The 23,214-nt window shown below is 43.1% G+C and overlaps 1 protein-coding gene and 1 long non-coding RNA gene across 3 annotated transcripts; one reads left to right on the plus strand and one right to left on the minus strand.

The window, feature by feature from the left end:
• Positions 1 to 1,044: 1,044 nt before the first annotated feature.
• Positions 1,045 to 11,124, minus strand: BIRC2 (baculoviral IAP repeat containing 2). The gene is made up of 9 exons (XM_031595881.2): positions 10,934 to 11,124; positions 8,238 to 10,240; positions 8,043 to 8,142; positions 6,776 to 6,854; positions 6,048 to 6,093; positions 4,994 to 5,236; positions 3,617 to 3,871; positions 3,458 to 3,499; positions 1,045 to 2,615 (listed from the first exon to the last, which is right to left on the minus strand). Exons 2-9 carry the CDS (start codon positions 9,109 to 9,111, stop codon positions 2,422 to 2,424), a joined length of 1,833 nt encoding a protein of 610 aa, XP_031451741.1. The 5' UTR covers positions 9,112 to 10,240; positions 10,934 to 11,124; the 3' UTR covers positions 1,045 to 2,421.
• Positions 11,125 to 11,516: 392 nt separating this feature from the next.
• LOC149920285 (uncharacterized) lies at positions 11,517 to 22,260 on the plus strand. 2 transcript variants are annotated; one of them, XR_016463416.1, is made up of 4 exons: positions 11,517 to 11,653; positions 12,059 to 14,617; positions 16,189 to 18,255; positions 19,026 to 22,260. It is a non-coding gene; the product is annotated as an uncharacterized LOC149920285 (long non-coding RNA). The 2 variants fall into 2 exon arrangements; XR_016463417.1 differs by having other exon boundaries at positions 16,189 to 17,898; positions 18,156 to 22,260.
• The last annotated feature ends 954 nt before the right edge of the window (positions 22,261 to 23,214 follow it).

Genomic DNA, 23,214 nt, shown 5'->3' on the forward strand with positions numbered 1-23,214 from the left:
AGACCCAGAGGTTTCTTTGAAAGACTCAGACAAGGGCGCTTTTGTACATATGAACTGTAGATTAACAACAGGAAAGATGTATACAAACACCACCCATGTAACATCTTCATGCATGAATGGCAATTCACTAGTGACAAGCATTTCCCTGCACAATGCAGGTCTTGCTCTGAACAGTAAGCAGCCATTTCAGTGTCACCAAATCACAATAACCAGCCACAAACTGCACAGCCTTTGCTACCTTCATGTATGTGGAGTTCTTTTTACAACAGATGTGTACACATAAGATCTATAGATGAAGAGATGGGAACCAGTTACACATCTACACCTTGCCACCATCCTGGAACTTGAAAAACAGCATTTTCATATCACACTACAACGAAGGACACAAATATTGTTATACACAGGTGTGAAGATTGAGAAACCTACATACACTTCAACATTAACATGGAACTTGAAAAGATGAAGTCTGACAAATTGGCAGCGCTGCAGCATTTGATAGTTATCCCAGCATATTCTTCTCCTGAAATTTGATGTTAAGTCCTTGAAAAATATCCATGAATACTTTCCCCCCATAGAGGTGAGCAGCTACTGTGCAAGTCCTGGGATACAGAACAGAAAAAGGTAAAGAGTTAAAGGAGTCACGGGATTACCAGCTTACAAAACAATCCCAAGGCTTCCAAGGAGGCTGGGAAATCTTACTATTAAATTGCACAATCACTTCAAGCTTTTAAATACTGCATTTACATTTTAATTTTTCAACATTAAGGTTATACTGCTGCACAGCTACCTTTCATTTAATCTCTAAGGTCTTTAGAACCATTCCTGGCCACAGTTTCTATTCTTTGAAAAAAAATCAAGACAGAAGTACTAGATGCTGATTTATTAAACTAACTAAATAATGTTAGAAGTCTGAATCCCCTGCTTCGGGGAATGAAACACTGAAGACCACAGAACTGAAAAAAGTCCAAACTTCTGACAGAAGAGTTCAGTGACTGCAGCCTACAGAGAAAAGCCAACAACGGGAACAGAATAAACAAGCACTCATTTGCTAAGTAAAAATATTTTAATTCTTCATATAAACTGTTATTAATATACATTACACATATCTAAACACAATCAAAAACTTTAAAAAGTCTTGCTTTTCCTTCAACAGTTAGTCTATTTTCTCCCCCCCATCTACAAGAAAACCAAAACAGAACAAGAACAGTAGCTGAAATTCACTATCAAAGAAAATCCCTCTTGTTTCCTCACATCCTATACTGACTTTACATGGAAAGATGTTGGAGGCAGAGGGTGCTTATAGGGATGGCCTCTGTGAGAACAGACCACAGCCTGGCAGACTTAACCAGTTCCAACAGGGACTCATGGCTGGCCAAAAACAATCCAGTGAGCAATGCTGGTTACATCTGATAGCAGATTTAAGAAATTAGTAAATATCTCTAGACAACTGCAGCTGGGAGCCCTGCAGCCACCAAGGTCAATGCAGGAGGAGAGCAAGAGCAGCTCCTGGCACCAGAGCAGACTGCCCTGGAGCAGGTTGTCCCCCTGTAGCCCATAGAGGATCACAGCAGAGCAGATATCCAACTTAGAGCTTACAGAGGATGCTCTGCCAGCAGGTGGATATGAAGCTCCTGCAGAAGCAGGCTCCTACCAGGAACTGTGTTTCTGAAGAGCAACCCCCCATAGAGCAGGCTTTCTGGCAAGGACTGCACACATGGGGCAGACCCACACCAGAGCAGTCTGTTCCTGTAAGAGCAGTTCTATACTGGTGTCTTCTGAAGCAGCAGGCATGAATAAAAACCACATTCTGGGCAGGGAGGAGGCAGAAGAATTAGGAGTAAAGCTGAGCCAAAGAAAGCAGCAGAGCTGGGGGGAAAAGGTGGTCTGTTCTAGTAATAGTAGGATAGTGAGAACTATCAGTAAATTAAATTCACCCGCACCCCATCGAGTCTATTTTGACTATGACAGAGATTCTTGAGCCATCTCCCACTCATTATCCTGACCCATATGCTTTTCTATCCTATCTTCTTGCCCCACCTTGTTAAGAAATGAGAGGGCAAGGTTAGCCCACCACACATCAAGGAATAAATGCATGATGAAGAGTTATGCAAAGCTCAATTTGAGAAACTTGACCAGAGGGGTTTTGTTTTATTATTCAGATAACAGCATACTAATGGAACTACTTTCCTTAGAAAGGAAACATTATCTTAGTACCAAGTTAGTGTTATAAATAGAAGTTTTCTTTGGCAAGCAAGACCCAAAATATTCATTATGTTGATTCACTCCACTGTTACACAACTGTGTTAGACAGCTGATTAATCATCTTCTATAACACAATTTTCCCATTCTGAAGACATTGCTGGTTTGAGCATGAATGTTTCTGTCATCTGTTGGGCAAAAATATTTTGCAAGTTTCCCTCCTTACGAAAGAAATGTACGAACTGTACCCTTTATTGTTCCCCTGCAAATAGGGCATTTTCTAAGGGATGGTGCACATTCTTTGCATACCACTAAGTGCCCACATGGAATAAAAACAATAGAAACTTCTTTGTCCATGCAAACTTTACACGTTCTTTCTTCTTGCAATCTCCTTAGTTGTTCTTCCATAGGTAAACCTGGGAAAAAAAAAAAAATGAACTGTTAAAAAGCCTGAGTAGAAATGCATTCTGCTTAGAAAGTGGGGAAATAAAGAGTGAAATGGAATGTGATTATCTGTATTCACTATAGATGGCAAACATAGTTATGGAAAGAAGCACATCTCAGCTCCGAAACTGGTGTGCAAGGAACCAGCTAGTCTGCACTTTCCATTTCTGTAATACAAACAGCTCAGGGATTGCAACCAGCTCTAGTTCTTGAGCCTTTTGTTTATATTTTAGCATATGCTGTACTCTTCATGTTTAGATATTAGAGGCACAGCGTACAGTGACTGGTGGAAGTGAACTACATTCAGGCTTGAATACTTTAATGCAGTCTATTAACATATTAAATTTCATAAACATCTGAACTATGGGAGTAAGAACTAGAGCAAACTAACTCATGTCTGATGAATTCTTCTATCCAGCTGTTGGCCAAACTAGATCTTAGGACAGCTATAAACCACTTCAAAAAAGTAGAAATCATGATATCTGCTCTGATATGCTAACCTACTATTCACTGCCCAATTTCAGCCAAATGCCTGAATGAAAGTTTGTAACAGGCTCAAGTCCAGCCTGTACCTGAATTCTCAAGCTCCAGAAAACCCTACCTAGTGCAAAAGTACCTGTGTAAAGCACAATGTATAGCTTAAGGCAGACAGACTAGCTTACACTTGACTTTCAGATAAACATATCTTACTAAAGCAAATCAGGGAGACAGTACAGAATAAAACCCATTTCTTAAACATCCTCAAAAGAAAAGAACTTTGTTAACTATATGTCCCACAATACCCTTCAAATTAAGAAAGCAGAATTTAAGATACCTGATACATCTTCTGTGGGAACATACTTCATGCTCTTCTCCACTGAAATAAGAGGAAAACATTCAAATTACTTCTCTATATTCCAACAGCATGTGATTTTTACACAGCTTTGATTAGCCTCTGATAAACTGAGAATTGTTAAGAAAAAAAATGACATACCAAATAAGTCTTTGTAAAGTACAGGGTCACAATCTTTTAGACAGTTTCTGAATATGCTGGCTGCTGCATTGCCTTTCACTAGAACTGTATCGATCAGTTCTCTTGCTTGCAATGGTGTCTGAGTCTTTTGCTTAATGACATCATGCTCAAGTTCTGTTATCACATTAGCTGAAAGTAAACTCCCAAGGATTGGAAGTATAGAGGTTAAACGCTGGAATAAAGCCATCCGATTCTTCCGGATTAAGGACAAATCATCTGGAATACAGAGAAGATTACATGTTTGTTAGGAATACGGCATTTCAAGGTACATTTTAAATGAACGCATTCATTCAACTCTATTCAAAATATTCACTTACTACAGATCAAAAAAAGACCTCAATATTTTAGCAGTGTTCACACACACAATATGTTTAAAGAAAGCCAAAAGTGTTGAAGCTTTTTCTGCTAAGGAAACCTCCTGCTCCTACCACTGGATGAAAGCGTTCCAGAGTATCCTATCTAATTTCACACTAGCAAGAATCATCCTCTGCATAACACCAATGCTGAGAACTGAAAGGCTGACATGTAGATAGGATTAATCTTTCCTAAGAGTTACCCAACACAATTATGTGCAGGAAAATAGAAGCATAGCACAACTAGACTTGAGAATTTTGTTTATTAAATAGTCTATCATATACAATTGATAAAAAAAACATGTAATTCCCATAAAGATTCAATGGCTGAAGCCACCTCTGCTTTTGTAATAGAATACACAAGCAGGCAAGAAACCAATTCAACTTTCAATTGAGAGATTTAGTTAACTGCTTCACAGACTCCGAAATAGCAGGAGGTTTTTGCTTCAAAAACTACACAGCCTAGAAACAGCAGCAAATGTCAAAGGTGCATCAAATAAGCATTATTAATAGCTGACATACATGGTTAAGTCAGACACAAAGTCTGACAAAATAGCCTTGACTCTGACAATCCTGTAGGATTTAAATTAGCCCTCTAACCTCTTCTAAGAGGTGGCTATGTTGACTCACGAATAAAAAGCAGACAAATTTGGAAGGAGACAAAGAAAAAAAGTCTTGAAGTATTTTGCTTAAATTTGATTAATAGCAATATAAGAGTACAAATTTATTAAAATATGGCTTTGCTTCTGTGGAGAGAATAAGGTAATTCTAAAGTCCAAGTACCTGTACAAACCATGCTCCTAGAAAGGAAAGAACTGAGACTGCCAGTTCTATATAGACAGGCAAACAATACTTTTATAGAAGTTGATTCTAACAGCAAGTTAAATTAAATTACTTTGTGAATAAAAACAACTAGAAAAGTCAGGCCAGAAAGCTGAACAATGCAAACACTTTATGCTTTCATTTCTATTCACCCTATGCATACCTGAGGCCACTTCTTCAAACTGTCTCTCTTTCTCTTCCTCCCTCTTCTCATCTTCAGCAGTGAGTAGATCAGACACAAGATCATTAACAGTCTTGTAGTTTTCTTCAGTGGCCAGGATTTTACTTTGCACTGTTTGCTTTACTAGACGCCTACTGAATCCCATCTCCAAGGCAGCTTTAACTACAGGTGTGTTCATCATAATTGCATCTTCTGAAGGACTCTCTCCAGGTTCAAAATGAATAACTAATTGAACAGAAGAAGTCAATGTTTATCAGAAAGAACAGAATACTCCTATAAGTCATAAACATTACCTACATGCAAAACCTAAATATTATAAAAGCTAACACCTTCAGTGGTTAGTCTTTTTCAAAGGCATTTTAGCAATTAAACAAGTTATTTAGATTCAGTTGTACTGGATCCATACTCAACTTTGATTCATGTCAAGTCTTCGCTAAATTGTTTAAGATAGTTCAGAGAAAGCACATAGAATCCCACTGTGACTTAGGATTTTTTGTGTGCGTGTTGGTTTGCAGGGCTTTTTATGCTTAGTTATTTCTAACTTCAGCCTTGAGAAGCTAGAAACCCCAAATTCAGAGACCAGTTCTTTGTGGTATATGCTATTTCAGCTCTCGACAAATACTTTCCATTCAACTTACTGAGCACCAGACACGTGGGACTGAGTCTTTGTCCTTAACCAGCAGGAACTACAGCATTATCTCCTACTCACCATAACTGGAGTTCCACTCACAATGGAACTCAAAGACTTCACTTTATCAGCTTGTCCTACCCTTTCGTGATCACTGCTGCCCTGTTCCCTTTTTAACCATCTACATGCCTAAAAATGGAATTGCACAACCTCATGACACCCTCAAGCAACTGCTCCACCAAGTTCCGATCTCTAGAAGTAGCTTCTCTGAAGTCATAGAGGCAACTATAACACTGCTGATCCCAAGCAAGTCTAAGAATTGCTAAACAGATTAGTTTCAGAGATCCAGTCATTAAGTACACAAAGTGCTGAGGAACTTCAACAATGTGCTTTCCATGTTATACATACTTGGATCCATGTTTTCATCTACGGGTGTATCAGAAGTTGACAGGAGCTGTGGAACATAATGAAATTATATTACTATCCAAGCACTGCTTTTCCCTCCATGTACCACACCAGCACAGTAGTCTCTCAGTCATGCTAAGTTTTCTAACTGAATGGTACCCATTAAGGATTTGACATGTGGTTACAAAAGCCTGAATTTATAGATAACCAATACAAAGTTAGTGCTGACCACTTCTGTGAAAAGCTCAGCTTCTTATTAGAAAACCCAAAGTAACTCATGTGTGAGACTATGAGAATTGCCCGTGACCAGTTTCTCAAACAGCAGCTGCTGATTTGCATTATTCACCAGAACTTGCATAATCAGAACTTCCTTCTCCTGACACCGAGGTTCAAAGGATCTAATTGCCTCCTAACAAGTAACAAAGGATTGTCTGTAAGTGACTGAGTGTTGTAACCTTGGAATTACTACTATAACATTACACCGCCTACTTTTTAATTTCCCATGACGCTCCTTATGTGAGTAACCCTGTACAGGGTAAGCTCCAATCACTCAGTCCCATTGCCCAGGGATCAGCACTAATTTTGTTGTTTTGTACTCATAAAGAGCATTTACCACGTTGTAAACCTAGTAGAAATATATCTAGAAGGCAGAAGGAGATACTGGACCCTCCAGAAGAGCACAGCACTATTCAGCAAGGGAAAAAGCAAAGTTACAGAATTGTAAGGTTTACCTGTTCAAGAAGATGAGGAAACCTGGCCTGAACTTGACTTACAAACTCTCCTCCTTTCACACGAAGCAGATACTCACACCTGAAACATTGGCAAAAACATAATTTATTTCCTATTTCCCAATGGGAACAACAAAAAAATAAAAATGCAGAAGAATGAAGCCACCTACAACAACACATAAATTAAATGCATGTTTCTCTTCCTTTTCATTGGGTGAAGAGTTCTCTAAACTGTAAGCTTGATATAGTCTAGTATCTGGTTACACTCTGATAAAACTTTTCCATTATGTTCAGCAGTGAGTAGGATTAGGCACATAAATGCAGCAGCTCTATATGTGCTACTACTTTTAGTCAAAATGGCACTTCATGAGATATGACAGCATGTCAGTGCCATTGCAAATGCAGTGATAAACTGTTTCTAACCACATCTCATTGGTTTTTTTTGTTTTTTTTTTTTTTATCTCCTACTCAAATCATTCAGAAATTCAGAACTCAACTCTCCACTATCAAAGCCAGATCTGCTTCAAGAATTCAGAGTTTTATTTCTTCTTAAGTACAGAAACAAAAGGCATCACTTTATACATGCATCCTGTAGTCCAACAGGAGCTGGTAAATTAACTACGAATGATTAGCTGGAGATCTACAGTGTAAAGACTTACTATTGGCTGCACTCAATTTCAGGAAAGCTATTTCTGTCATTAATGGAGGTGGAGATTTCCAGAGGTACAGGCAGCAACTGGGCACACAACTGCTACTTAATTACAGGGAATGTATTCAGAAGTTATTTTTACCATTTTTCCAATAAAGACATGTTCACAGCCACTGAAATCTTCACAGTCCTTTCTATACGTAGGAGACTAAACTACTTGCTGAAAGGCAGGTTCAAGAGCATTCAAGACATGCACAGAACTAGGCCAAAGTTCAAAGTCCTCTCCACCTCACTTCTCAGCAGCTCTTCTCCTCAGCCTGCTTTCTGACTGCTTCCTTACCTAAGGTGCCCCTCATCAACAATGCAGCATCACTTGCTTGATTTGGGGATGCATACAGTTTTCAGTCATTAAGTGGAAAGCATTAAATATCGTGCTTAATGAAGAAGCGATTCAAACCCACTTTAGCACGTCAAGAGTTTTTGCATGAAATATAACCAAATGATAATCTGTACACCATATGGTAAAAATAAATACATTTGGTGTCATACATAACTACCAGAATTAAAACTATTTTAACAGTAAGGATGCGAACCAATTGTGATAAAGAATTTGCAAGTTACCTTGGAAACCACTTTGCATGCTCAATCCATGGATCATCTCCAGATTCCCAGCACCTTAACCCACCATCACAGCAAAAACACTTGACATCATCGTTGCGGCCTTTAAAACACAAGGTGAAATATCTAGCAACCATTTACACAACTTAATGTTGATGTAGCAATACGAATGACATCAGAGACATCAGGTTTTCTTACCTACATAGTAAAAACCAGCATCTGCAAGCTGTTCAGGCTGAACTGGAATCCGAGTTGGCCAATTAATGAACGTTTTAACACGGGCTTCATGGGTTTGCATAGTCACATTGGAAACATTGAAACTTGGTTGGTCTCGCATGATGTTTTCCACAAAGGGGCAGTTGGGAAAATGCCTCCGATGCTCTGACATGGCATTGTCTTTTGGCTCCCAGTTACTCAACTGACCACCACAGGTGAAACATGCAACTTTGTCTGCTGTCCCCAAGTAATAAAGTCCAGCTTTTGCCAGATCGGTGGGCGAGAGAAACATCAGGGGCCATGAATGGAACGTGCGCAGCCTAGCTTCTTCTGTACTCATGGAAGGGTTGTGAAGCTTAGATGTTAAGTGTGAGAGGTCTTCGGCAGCCCTAGTAGTAATTGGGTCTTGAGGAAAACTGGAAAAAGAGCCACTGAAATAGCCAACTTGTTCAAAGCTTGGAGAAAGTGTCATGGAACGTAGAGATGGTGAGAGATTGCTCGTGACCAGAGGAGAAAAGGCAGAATGAGTGGACAGTCCAAGGTTGTTAAATGATAGCATGTTTTGAACAAAACTGCAGCTAGGATACACCTGTTTATGCTTCTCCATAGCGTTATCTCCTGGCTGCCAGTTGTCCAACACTAAGCCACAACTGAAGCATTTAACTTTATCTTGGACACCAGTGTAATAAAACCCAGCCCGGGCAAGCCTTCGTTCTGACACTGGTACATTAACAGGAAAAGTAGAAAACGTTGACATTCTGTAGAGCTCACAAGATAAGTCGTACTTCAGTTCTCCAGACTGAGCATTCTGCTTCATCACACTTGCCAACAAAGGGCTACTATCCATTATGTTCATAATGAACTGTTGTTGGAAAAAATGGGACAAGTCTTCCTCTGGGAGGTAGTTGTGTGCACTAAAGGCAATTCTGAATAACCCTTGCAAGTACAAATTAAGAACCTGGAAATGAAATATTTATGTATAACTTTGAATGCATGTATGAACAGAATCAGTCATGCGACTATCAGACTTAAAACATTTGCCAAGTTCTCATACTTGTGTCTGCACAACTGCTTTCTGTGCGAAAGCTGATCCATCCCATTGACAAACACAGGTATGTCAAAGAGGACTTTCCGTCGTGCTACACAGTCACATCATGTGCTTTCCCTGTGCTGTGCACCTGGGAGAGCAGTACTGCTCGGGCGGGTGGGGTTGGGGCCCTAAGGGGAAAGCCTCAAATGGGTTTATCAAAATCCTTTTGTTAATAAAGAAACTAAAATGGTGGGTGGAGGACACGTTGTATTTCCCAGTTTAAAATACTGCCAAGTGATTTAAAAACTATTTCACCCCAGGCAGCTGATCAACTATACAAAGACAAAATTTCAGTTTACAAATCTCATCAGGAATCTCAAAACAGCCCACTGAATTGATCTAGTCTATTTGCTACTGCTGAACTGCCAAAAACACCCTTGACACGTGAATATTGTTGTAAGAACTGCTAAGACTTCAGAAGTCAGTTTACACTCAACTTCACTTATATTAAAGCTCAGCTATGAGATGTAATAAATCCTACACACTGCCTCTGACAAGGATGAGTTGTCTTAACTAACGAGCCTGGAACAGCCCCAGGCTCTTCTATCGGTAACAGCACAGAACGAACAACGTGTTTCAGTTTTAACCTGGTGCCTTAGTTACAAGTATGCAGTTATCACCTTTAACATAAGTAAATTGCTTTGCATTGGGACATAACGAAACCTTATAGTGATAAATTAAGGTTTTTCTGTATGCCATGTTTATAAAGCAAACAGAACCCTCGGGTAAAAGGAGAAAGCACCTTAGTTTCTTTATTTGTGCACAGAACTACCTCCCAGAGTCCAGACTTAAGTCCCGTTTGAGGTGCCTACGCCTCCATCCTGGTACTGACTGCTCACAAGGAAAAACTGTAAGTGTTTATAATTTCAATCAGTGCTTTTGTGCAGAACAAAACCTGTGAAGGCAAAAAGGGGGGAGCGTTTCAAAATACACGAAATGACGTGCGTGCAATAGCGAGATACGCAGGAGCTACAAATAGAAGCACTAAAACTGCAGGGCAGGCTTCTCTGAAGCGGCAGCTCGTTCCCTTCAGGAAACGCGCAGTGGCACCGCAGGCCCTCGCCCAGCTGCCCTCGCCGAGCCGCGCAGCGCTGCGGGCGGATGGAGCCGGCAGCCCGGCGCCCGCTGCGCAACCGCGGGAACATCGCGTACCGAGGGAGGCACGGCCGTCCAGATGGCCTCCAGCCTGAACAGCCTCAGGCAACGGGGATTCAATTTTATCGCGCCGCCAGGTTAAAACCAGCGGAGCCCCTCGTTTAGTTAAACCCAACAAGCTCCGCACAAAGCGTCACGAGGGCAGACGCCGCGTCACGCTGACACGGCCCCAAAAACCCCTCCGGGAGCGGGGGGCCGCCGCTTCCCGGCCGCCTCCGTTCTGCGTGCGGCCACGGCTCACCGCCGAACCCCCGTGACGGCGAGCCGCCGAGCGCGGCGGAGCTCGGTCGCCGTCCCGCCTGGGTAAAGCCGGCTCCAGCGGCAGAAGCGGCGCAGCCCGGCAGCCGCCCCACGGCCCCACGCTCCCGCCGCCCCGTCGCGCTCGCTCGCCCCCACCCCGACGCCGCGGCCCCGCCGGGTCCCCCCGACTCACAGCCTTCCGCCGCGGCTTCCGCTGGCTGCTCCCGGAGGACGGGCGGCCGCGCTCTATATGCGCTGAGGTGCGGCCCCCGGCCCGGGGAACTCCGAGGGAGCGTCAGGGCCGGGAAGCCGCTGGAAAGCCCCGGCGGCGCGCAGCGCATGCGCCGCACGGCGACAGGGCGGGGCGTCCGTCCGTCCCGTGCCGGCCGTGGCGGCGGCTCGCGGCCTCCGGGCTCCGTCCCCCCGAGCCTCGTGCGCTTCCCCCTTCGCTCCCCGAGCTGCCCGGACCCCCTCAGAGCCGCCGCGTCCCCGCTGCCCGTTTGCTGAGCGAGGAGCGGTGCCGCACGGCGCTGGGCGGGACTCCGGGTGCTTTCCTGGCGGTGCGGGCTTCCCCCGCGCTCGACGTGCTTCCCCTGCGAGTCGGGCGGGGGTTTCCGGGCCGTGCCCCCGGGCTGCGCCGGCCTGCCGCCCGCTCGGCACGCCGAGCTCTCCTCGGGGGGCTGCCGTGCCTTCCTGCCTTCGTGTTTGAACTGTTCGTTAACCTTTTCTTCGCAGCGTTGCCAAGTTACGGGCTGCTGTGGGAGAGGCCGAGTGGTGACCGCCTGCGCTTCGGTCGCTGAAAGTCACGGGGGAACAACGGGAGGAAGGCAAAACCGAGTGCGAATTTCCACCAGCGTGTGTCAGCGCGTACAGAAAGCTGAAGAACTTCCGCAGCGGGTGCTGCCAGATCGTGGTATGACATTTCCTCTGAAGAAACAGCAAGCGGAAGGTGAAAAAGCCCCGCTTTGTGTGTGTGGTGTCAGAATGATGGCAGGGCGCTCGCATCGCTGAGAGCTGCAGCGTAGAAACGCAGCAGGCATAACGAACCATTGCTAAGGGTTCGTTATGACGCTGCCGGGTAATCTCTTGTGGCTGTTCCTGTAAGGTGGATTTGTGGACGATTCATCTCTTTTCTAAAATGGGTTCCAATTTTCTGTCATGTGTGATGACATTAATAATATGTCGGATTTCGAACGTGTATAGCTGCAGTCAGGTAGTGCTGAAGCACCATTACATTTCACTTTACTCCAGACATTGGAAAACTTCTTGTTTCAGCAGTTAATTCAGAAAAAGCTTTTAAAAGTAAATTTTTTATCAGATCCCCGAGGTGTCACCTTAAGGAGGCTCCTGACATTCAGAAGACAACACTGTTGCTGGAAAAATGGAGATAACTCCAGAAGTGCCGTATCTGAAGGAGGATCAGGTGTGGGATTTCACATCTGTTGGACACAGGGAATTCAGTATCACATAAGGAACAGAGCTCTGTGTGTGCATGTGTGTATGGTTTAAATTCTGCTTTCGTGGAGCAAGATGGGGATGCTCCCAGTTTCCATACTTCAAGCAGGCATTCCCAAATGAATCCGTTTCTATCCATTCCAGGAGGCTTCTTGACGTTCTCCCAAAGCGAAATAATTCAGTGTTCCTCCTTAATTCCATACTGCAGCTTCCTGCCTGTGCCATCCCAGCCACATCCCTGCCCTTTGCTCCTCCATACCCTTTGGCCTCCTCCGGATCCTGCAATAGAAACTGCCATTTCCTCCCCTCCCAGGCCTTCAGGCAAGCAGTTTCAGGCTCTGTCTTTCTGCTAGGCAAGCATCATGTTGCAATAAGGAAGGAGAGAGGGGGAGAAATAGAAAAGCAGGCTAAAGCACATATAATAGCAGAAATAGTGTAGCTGGCCTGAGCTGCCAGCCCTCTTTTGCTTGCTCTGACTCTTGAGAATAGTAGCAGCTACCCTAGTTCTCCTTTCCCAGCATTTCCTTTGCAATTACAAGGAAAAGAGACGAGGGAGCTTTTCCTGCCTTCTTAGTGATGGATGGTCCTTTCTTCACAGGATATGAGATAACTAAATGTTTATTTTTAGAACTAAAATTCGTGAGGTGTGATGCATTATCAGCAGCATCCTGAGTCTAGCTTCAGCATCAGGCAAGGGAACTCCAAAGGCAGGGAGAGAAGCACAGCAACGCTTCAAATGGATACAAACTGACAGCAGTAGGCTTGAACTTTGCTTCTGAGCCTGTGGCACGGCATGATGGGGCTGTCCCTTCCACCTGCAGCCTCAGACTTCAAAGATCACAATTGGACTGATAAACGAGATGCTTTACTCTGCAGATTCTTTGCTCTGGAGAAGGGGCAAAGGCTGATAAAGCTCTCCTCAACTAAAAAGAATCCTGCTTTCTGAGCAAGTCCCATGCACTCATAGAGGTCACAGTGTTAATGAAAGCGTGACTGCCACATTACCAGTGCTTGCGAAAATAAACCTAATGACAGTGTTGACTGAAATAGCGAAGGTGATATAGCTGGTTTCTGGAGGCGGAACACAGTGACCCTGCAGCATATGTGCATTAAGAATGCCAGCAATGAGTAGGTTGGACAGCCCAAGAAGCATCTGATACAACTGCACATCCAGAAATCTTCTCCAGGGGGCCTGATGAATGTAAATCTGCCCATGCTGCGATTCTTCTCTGGTCTGTTCTCCAGTTTATGGTCTCCGCAGTGCTAAGACATCTTCCTTTAATGGTGCCTCCGTCACATACCCCTAAACAGCTCTGAAGAGAAGAAGGTGAAAGGGTGGTGTTGTTTGCCTTTCCCATTGCTACTGCTTTTCTCTCCCTTACATTTAATCCCTTTAAGTACTGGAAGGCTGCAGTATGGTGTCCACGGAACCTTCTCTGAGCTGAACATGTTTAGCTGTCTCAGCCCTTCATAGGAGATGCGCCAGCCCTCTGATCATCTTTGTGGTCTGCTTCTGGACCCACTCCAGATGGGGCCTCACAAGGGCTGAGTAGAGGGGACAGTCATCTCCCTCCTTCTGCTGGTCACCTCTTGATGCAGCCCAGGAGAGTTGGCCTTCTGAGCTGCCAGCACTCACTGCTGGCTCTTGTCCATCTGTTCATCCACCAGAACCCCCAAATACTTCTCGGCAGAGCTGCTCTCAATGAATTCTTCTCCCAGTCTGTACACACATCAGGGATTGCCCCAGCCCAGGTACAGCACCTTGTACTCAGCCTTATTGAACACCATTCTCAAGATGGAAACTTATCTGCTCTGTGGGATCCAGTGCCCTCCTGACATCCCTGTTTGGGGAAGCAAAGCTGGAAAATGGCCAGTGTGAGAGGAAGACATCTTTTTGTAGCGAAGACCATTGTCACCAATTTAAGCAACAGGCATCCACCCTGGCCTCAGTCTTAGTAATAGCCATGAAGACCATGAATCCCAAGCAACAAAGATGCTTTTGTGAAGAATGAATCACAGGATCTTGGTTACCCATGGTTTCCCATGTCAGGAGGGTTCTGACATTCAAGCTCTTTAATATTTATCTGTTCTTTGACATTCCCTACCAATAATCCTCCCACGGGATTCCAAACAACCCAGATGAAGAGCCACAATTCAGGACATTAGTGTACCCATTCCTTGGATTGGGAAGTGAGCCCACCATCAGTGGTCCTGCTGTCACATTCTGGGCAGCAAAAAAAATGCAACCTTAGCCCCACAGCCAGCTGCAAAGAATGTAGAAGAATTCTTTTTGCAGGGACATTTGAGATGTCCTTGAAGAGGCTGCACATCCTGAAGAACAGGTTCCTTTATGCCTGGAGGGCTGACTGCTGGGACATGAGACTACATAAGCTCAGTCTTTCTAAATGCACTGGGCTTTAAGGTGGGAACCCCCTTACTTGTATGTGCAAATATTAACATTGATTTTAATCTCAGATGTTCTCTGGAGATACAAGCAGCTCAAAGTAGCAAATTCATCATATATGTGCTGCCAAGGATAAGAAACAACATAATCTGCAGTTTCAGTTGTACTGCTCAGGTCTTTAATTCTAGCCAAGAATGTGTCCCTAGTTGCTTTTATGTTTTAGGAGAAAACATTCAATTAGGTAAAGAAAAAATACTCCCAAGAACTTCAGATGCATTACTTCAATTATATTTATGGCCTCCTTGGATGTCATTATATAGAATCTACATAAAGTATCTAAATTCCAAGCTGCTTTAGGAGCACGAGGCAAAACATTTCTCCAAAGCCTCACAATACTTCATCAGGAAGCCATGCAACCCAGCCAGGGAATGGAGACCCTGTGCCTGCTCTTCTGCAAACCTAAACCCACCTATAAAACTGTGTTTGTTTTAAGAAGGAAAAAGAGTTGTTATCAGCTAGTGTCCACATTTTTCAGCTTCTGAAAGGCAGTGTATTCTGTCAGCTGTGCTGATGATAATTATTTTAAATTTAGAGTCAGTAACTGCTACTTGCAGTTCATAGGCATCATTGAACCCCTTTCCAGGAGTACAGAGGGAAATTTTGCATGCTAAACTGATCTAAGTTGGCAATTAGCATGCCAGAAAAGAACAGTGAGCTAATTTTCTTTGCAACACGTGGTTTCTCAGATGATGAAATAGGAAAAAAAAAAAAAACAGATTTAAGGGAAATTTAGGGTAAGTCAGATTGAGACAGAATATTAACTCCAGATAAAGTATCAGGACCTATTTGTTTTTCCAAATCCCAGGAGAAGAGTAGTTCTGACATCTTGTAGGCATTACATCAGACAAGCTGTATTCTGATAATCTGTGTGAATGAGAGCTTCTTCCCACTTCTCTCCAACTAAACACAGCAACAGGGCACCCAGGTCTAGACCAGCAATAACTATTACAGTATCTTTATAATGAGACTATTAGCCACATTTTGGCATGTAGCAAATGAGAAAAAAAAAAAAGACTCGTGAAGGACACATATATCTAGATAGTAAGGGCATCGTGACTCATTGTAGTAACCTCAAATTTTTAAGCAAAAAAAAAAAAAAAGAAGAAGAACAAAAAACCCCACAGCCTACCACTCAGCGCTCCCCTACTGAAGGTCAGTACATTCAACATCTGGAAAGTTTCTACTAGCTTTGCAGCGCAACAGAGTTTTGTTTTGCACATCCTCCTACGCAAAGGATCACAAGTGTAAATGTTAAAGTTTACCTAAATCTGTTGTAGGCTTTATTTTCTCATATTTACTGCAAAGAATACATTATCTTGTAAGCCATAATTGGTCTCCAGAAGATATCAAAACCTCTCTGATTAAGCGGAGGCTTTTAAATCAATCAGAAACTCTTTCACTGTTATTTATTTGGAGAATAAAAAATGACTTGGAATGATCTGCAGGAAAATTTTGGCAAATATTGTGATAGTTTCCCCTTTTAGATTTTAGAGCTGTTGACTTTTCCAAGTTTTATTCTCTGTTTACAGGAAGACAATTAGATTCAGCAAGAGAAAAGAACATGAAAAATGCCAAAAGAGATAACTACACTGAAGTGATCAAATTTAAGTGGGAGAGGGAACCGTATATACCATAAGAATCAAAAGGCTGCTCTTTGGCTGTATCCATTTGTTGAAGTTTGGAGCTGCTCATCCTTAATAATACCTTATCCAAAGGTATAGTCTTTTTAAACAGCAAGTTGTCTGCTCTGACTCAAAGTTACTTCCTGCTATTGAATTAAGAACAAGAATAGGTCTTATTTCCTTCCATTTATTGCCCTTCATCTCTGCAAGTTTTAGATCGTTCCCGCAGCCTTCAGTTTGCTTTGGCTGAACTAACTATTGCTATGTACAATCTTGACAGGTTTGTGGTTTTGGCTGGAATAGAGTTTTCTTATAGAGGCTTGTAAGGTGCTGTGTTTTGGATGTAAGATGAGAACTATGTTGATCACACACCAATGGTTTAGTTGTTGCTGAACAGTGCTGCACAGAGCCCAGGATGTTTCAGCTTCTCACACTTCCCTGCTAGTGAGCAGCTGAGGGTCACAAGGAGCTGGGAGGGGGCAGAACCAACACAGCTGACTCAGACTGGTCAAAGGGATATCCCATGCCGAAGGGCGTCATACTGAGCAATGAAATCTGGGATAAAAAAAGAGGAAGGAGGTGTCATGGGTGTGATGGTATTTGTCTTCCCTAGAAACCACTACAAGTGAGCCCTGCTTTCCTGGGACTGGCTGAACATCTGCATGCCGATGGCAAGTACCAACTGAATTCCTTGCTTTGCTTCACTTCCATGTACAGCTTTTGCTTTACCTGGTAAACTGTCTTTATCTCAACCCCCAGTTCTCGCACTTCTGCGGTTTCTGATGCTCTCCCTCATCCCATTGGGACAGAGTGAGCAAGCAGCTGTGTGCCTGCTGGCTTTAACTGGTTACCCAGAGAGGCTGTGGATGCCCCATCCCTGGAGGTGTTTAAGGCCTGGTTCGATGGGGCCCTGGGCAATCTGATTTAGTACTTGGACTAGTGGTTGGCAACACTGCCTACAGCAGGGGGAGATAGAAATTGATGATGTTTGAAGTCTCTTCCAATTCGAGCCATTCTGATTCTATAATTCTATGAATTACATCACAAGAGACCTTTTGGCACCCACATAAGGCACAAAGGGTTCAAGGTGATGACAGATTGAAGTGTGCAGTATGTTAGACCAAATCTATAGAAGTTGCAGCTGTTTGCTGCTAATTCGCAGGCTCCTGTCCTTGCCACAGGGCTTGTTTTCCTTACTGCATGTTAGAGTCAGTACTTGTTAGTGGCTGCTTTTGCTTCTACTGTTTGCTTCACTCCTTATCATCTTGCCTTTCTGTGCCTGGGAACATTCTGATAACAGCTGTGGAGCTACTCTGGCAGCTGGCCAAGGCATTGCTGCTGCTCCATAGCTGCTTGCTATGGAGATATCCATGTTGCAGCAGGTATACTTTGCAGTGTCTGTGGATGACGCCGTGCCAGGATATACCTTGAAGCCTCTGTGGCTGTGAATAATACAAAAGAACAGTGCCCGAAGGGACCTCTGAGGGATATGTGGCCAATGGACAAGGCCTCGCCAGAGCCACACCTCCAAATGAATGTGCCTGTGGATAAGTCCATACTGCAGAAGAGATACCTCTGAAGAGGTTGTGGTCCATCAGTAAGCCCACACCAGAACAGGTAGACCTCAAAACACCTCTGGATAACTCCATGATACAATAGGTATCTCTGAAGGGATTGTGGCTCATGGATTAGCCCTTGCCAGAACAGGTATACATCTAAGGGACTTAGGCCAACAGAGAAGCACAGGCTGGGGCAGAGGTAAAGGGAGGAGTTCATTGCAATGTTAAACCCTATATCCTGGTCCAAAAGGACAAGGGGTGGAGATGGTAATGACTAAAGCTTTAGATTGTTGGAACCCATATTCTGAATTGCAGGACTTTTGTACTTCACGTGCTGCCCTGCTGGTGAGGAGCTGGGGGTACAGCAGGAGCTGGGAGGGACAGAACCAGAACAGTGGACCCAAACTGGCCAAAGGTATATCCCATACTATATGGCATCACTGAGCAATAAGAGCTGGGGTGAAGGAGAAGAAGCAGAGTATATTGGGATTGGGTTATAGCTGTGACAAAGTGTTCTGTTTAAAATTATGATGACATCAGAAAGTATATCATCCACTCAGAGCTTTCAAATATCACTTCAGTACATGGGAATTCACTAACTTCCAAAAGTCGGCATTAAAAGAGCAACTTCAGCTTTATGTTCCCACGTACAAAATAAAGCCCTAATTCCAGGAGAGATGAGAGCTATGTGCCTGAGTTCCCAGTGCAGCAATGGGGAACTGATCTGTGGTTTGAAACTACCTACCAACGAACTAGCAGAAATGCTCTTCACAAACTGATGAAGCCATAAACCATCAGTAAAATCTACTTGAATAATGATGCACAGATATTTGTAGCAGATGTGGGATTTGATGATAGGAGTGGGGAAATGCTTAGGTTAATCCTGCTAATGAACAATAGTAAAAGTGTAGCCTGAGAGAAGCTGGACTTTTCTTTTGAGGGATATGCTGTGTAATCCTATGTTATGTAAGAACATGTTGGGAAATGAGAAGAAATGCCATTCTACTGGAAAAAAAAAGAAAATGGTGAGCTGAGTTTGCTTTCAAATTTCCCCACATTTGATATGAAACCAGCAGAACGGGCAGATAGGTACATTCTCATATGAAAACAAACAAACAAACAAACAAAGGGCAAGATAAACCCAATGCTAAAATCAGGCTGAACAGTCACTTTTGTTTTCCCCAGTGGAGCAGGAAGGAGGATCTCTCCTCTGCTGGTGTGCTCATTCAGAAGGATCACTGCAGACTGAGCCTGGGTCTTCTGTCCAGAGTTTGGTTACGCGTGATAGTCCGAAAGGTCACTCAACTTCTTGTTTCTTGAACAAAGCTTTGGGGCATTTTTTTTTTTATTATTTTTTTTTATCCTAATAGAAACATTTTAGGGCCAGAAACTCAGAGTGGCAGCCAGAGCGGCTGTGTTCATTACCCCACAGTGCCACAGAGAGGATACAATAGCCTTGGAAAGGCAAAGGGCTGTTTATTACTGTGTAGCAATTATCAGCAGAGACCAGAGGCTGGAGAAGTGCTGTCCTGAAGATCTCTGGGATCAAAGTAATTGTTATCCTGTCCTTCCATTATGTGAGATAAAAGAAACAAAACACCTCATTGCTAGCACAGAGAAGGAATATTTGCACCAAAAACGAAAGTTGGTAAAATGTGATTGTACAGCACATAGCATCTTCAGTAAGAAGCCCCATTCTCTGATGGGGCTTCTTTGATGTCCTTATTTTACAAAATCTAATATCATAGTGAATAAAAGGCTAGTTTGTTATATTGTAAAAGAAGTTGAACGCAAACAATGGGGTACCTCAACCATAACCCAAGGAGCCTGCTGATTGGTCTCAGAAGTTACATCATGATAATTGAACCAGGTAAGACCGCAATACTTCCTCAAACTACACCAAGGTCAGAAGTACACTGCGAGGAGGACATACAGCATGCACAGAAGCAATAATTAGGGGTGGAGGTCGGTGCATAGAATGGGCGTGGAATATTGTAAAGAATCCCTTGAAGTAATTGTAATAACCACTCCTTTTCTTGGAAATATTATGAATATGCATGTATTCATTCTATAAACAAAGATGCTTACCTGCTTTCAGTGTGCAGGTTAGGAGAGGCTTCCCCTCCTGCACCCAGTGTGTGCGCGCAGTGCTGAATAAATATACCAGCTTTATAACTGCTTTGTGGTTATAGAGTTTGATTCTGCAAGTCAGTAGATAGTCATGAGACTGAATTTGTCTTTCTTGGAGAATAAGACGTTTAAAAAAGACAAGACCACCTGATCTGAGATTCAAGGTGCTATCTTCTAATCAGACTTTGCTAACAGTGGAGAACTACCTGCCAAGGGCTGGCAGAGAGGAGGTTCATATATCTCAATATCAAACCTTCCCAATCCTTGCTTGGAGAAGAGAAGGCTCCAGGGCAACCTAACTGTGGCCTTCCAATATTTGAAACAGGAGAGGGGATGACTGTTTACAGGGCTGGATAGTGATAGGACAAGGGGGAATGGTTTTAAACTGAGACAGGGGAAGTTTAAGTTAGATATTAGGAAGAAGTTTTTCACACAGAGGGTGGTGAGGCACTGGAACAGGTTGCCAAGGAGGCTGTGGATGCCCCATCCCTGGAGGCATTCAAGGCCAGCTGGATGTGGCTCTGGGCAGCCCGGTCTGCTGGTTGGTGACCCCGCACATAGCAGGGGGGTTGAAACTCGATGATCATTGTGGTCCTTTTCAACCCAGGCCATTGTATGAATCTGTGATTCTTCAGCACACAGCATCCTTTAAAGCACCACCTGCACGTTGAGAAATCCAAATGCAAGGCTGTGAATAAACTAGCAGTAGTAGGCTTATTAATGGCCCTCTTGATAGTTAACTTTCATCCCATCTGAAGTTCTTCCTAATGCAGCTTTGAATGGATGTAACTGTAAAGCTGGTTTGTGTCTGAGCTTTGTCAGCTATGTGCTGTAGGTCTCCTGAAAGCCATCTCCTTCACCTGGACACTTGGTTATGAACAAAATAAGCTACTGTGAGAAAGTACTCAAAATTCAGCAAGTTCTCCTCCTTTGAAAGAATATGTATCAATTTGGAATCTGCCCAGGACTGAAGCAGTTTCTCTTTTTTTCTGTGGGTCTGTTTTTCTCACTTGGAAATAATGGCAGTATTCATTCCTGACCAGTTCATAAGGTTACTCCTTCTAAATAAGAAGCAGGAGTATGAGGTGCAGAGCATTTCAGGCCTTAGCACATTCCGTGTTGTGACAATGATTCCCCTTCTGTTCACTTCGTCGGGGTAATTCAAAAAGGAGTTTGTTTTGAAGTGAAACATTGCATGTACATACTTAGTTGCTCAATTCTGAATCCAGACATGCAGACTTATAGGCCAAGGCTTTGTAGAGAATACATTTCTACTGTGAGCACTGTTCTTTTATTTCTGTCCTGTCAAATCTCTCTTTCCCCTTCCAATTAGCTCCTTTTTATCTAATGCTAATCTTCTGCACACACAAAAAAAATCCCCACATTTATACAATATCCTGTTTTTTGCACACTGTTATCTCTTCATTTGCTTCACACAAGCACCCTTCAGCTGACGGGTTGTCAGCTGCATCGTTTGCAGGTTGTCAGGCCTCCCACATCACAGCCCAGCCCCAGCAAGAAAGCCTGTAGCTTTTTTCACAGAAGAAGATAAGCTACAAAATTCATCGTAAACCCATTTCTTCTGCTCAATAGTTAGCAGGACAAAAGGCAAGCCTATGCAAAGCAAAGTGTGTTTGTCCCCTGTAATACACTATATGATGACAGACGCTACAGAAAGCTTTAGAAGGCAGGCATGCTACAGCAAGTCTGGAAACAAAAGGAACTGCTGACCAGAAAAACTCTTAAGAAAACACCAGAAAGTACTGCAAAATTTTACTTTAATGCAAGATCAGAACAAAGGTTACAGGGGTGCAATTAGTAAGAGAATCATCCAGTGAAATGCAGAAGGGCAGTAAGATACCTCTGAGTTTGTCAGTTTTTATATTCAAATGGAAAGAAGAAAGGTCTTTTAAGATATTTGATGTGTTTTTCATTAAATCCAGGGTAAAGAAGAGGAAAAAAAACCCCAAACCCACAACACTCAAAATGTATTACATAATCGTGAAATACTATTTTCTCTCTTTAAAGAGGTGAGAGTGTTATGTCACTAGTAAGTCTATTTTGAGTCTGATAACAGAAATTGTTTTTATCTTGTGTTTCTGTAATATCATAGGGAAAACAATAAAGAAATAAGTCAATGGTTGCTGGAGATTTACATGTTTTTCAGTGTGAGGCTTGTGTATCAAAGACAAGAACCCAATAAGCTTGAAGGGAACATTTGGTCTGTGTTGGATATTCTACTACAGTTTCTAGGAGCTGCACAAGGTACACTATGTTCTACAGCAGGAAGTTAGAGATAAGCACAACAGATCTCTAAATATGTTTGGTTTTTTTTTTTTTTTTTGTGTATTGGTTTTTCTTTTTCTTTTTATTGTTCACTTTCAGTTTTGTTTCATCGAGGATTTGTAGAACTGCAGGGAAATGAAACTGATCTGTCCGCTGTTGAGACAGAGAACCAGAACCAAAGAGATGACTGGTTTTTAATGCACTGCTTTGGGATTTTTCTTTAGAAGACAATCTGGAAAGGGGCGTTATTTTACTGGAAGAATGAACAATGACATTTTCCTAGTAGTACAGTAACAAGTCCCTATCAGTGTCCATTTGGCAGGCCTGGGCTCAAAGAAGACCATCTGCATAACCATGGCTCTGGTCCAAAGGAACCTTTACTTAGCACTGGGCATCCTCCCTACCACTTAGGGCATCACTGTCCCCACTACTGCTTGTTGGCTCCGTCAGCTCTGATTTACAGGAATCAACGAGTTAGCTCTCCTCTCCTGATACATCTCATTTTCATTCATGACCAGAAGAGAAATTTAAGGAAATTACAGAAAATGGCTCATATGCCATGTGTGAAAATCCAGGCACCCACCTGCTGTGGATGTATTAGCAGCAATTCTGCTATCTTGTCCTCATCCCATATGTCTGACAAACAAAATGCAATTGATGTTGGCTGTTTGGGACAGGGAGAGAGGACATGGTGATAAACTGCAGGAGGGTGGCCCTGCAGGAAACCATGATACCATGCTTCACATATCAGGATTTTGGAAAGCTGAACAGTCTATGGGCTGGTCCACACACAGAAAAAACTTTTAACTTATGACACACTTATGAAGCACTGCATGGTGCCAAATTTCACAAGACAACTACTCAAGCTAATCAAAATGATCTGGCTATTCCCACCAAGGACTACATTTTCCAGAGCACAATCTGTCATGCAGCATGACAGTGGGATTTCATTGCCAAA

The sequence above is a fragment of the Phasianus colchicus genome, chromosome 1, assembly GCF_987193195.1.
Source record: "Phasianus colchicus chromosome 1, bPhaCol1.hap1.1, whole genome shotgun sequence".
NCBI lineage: Eukaryota > Metazoa > Chordata > Aves > Galliformes > Phasianidae > Phasianus > Phasianus colchicus.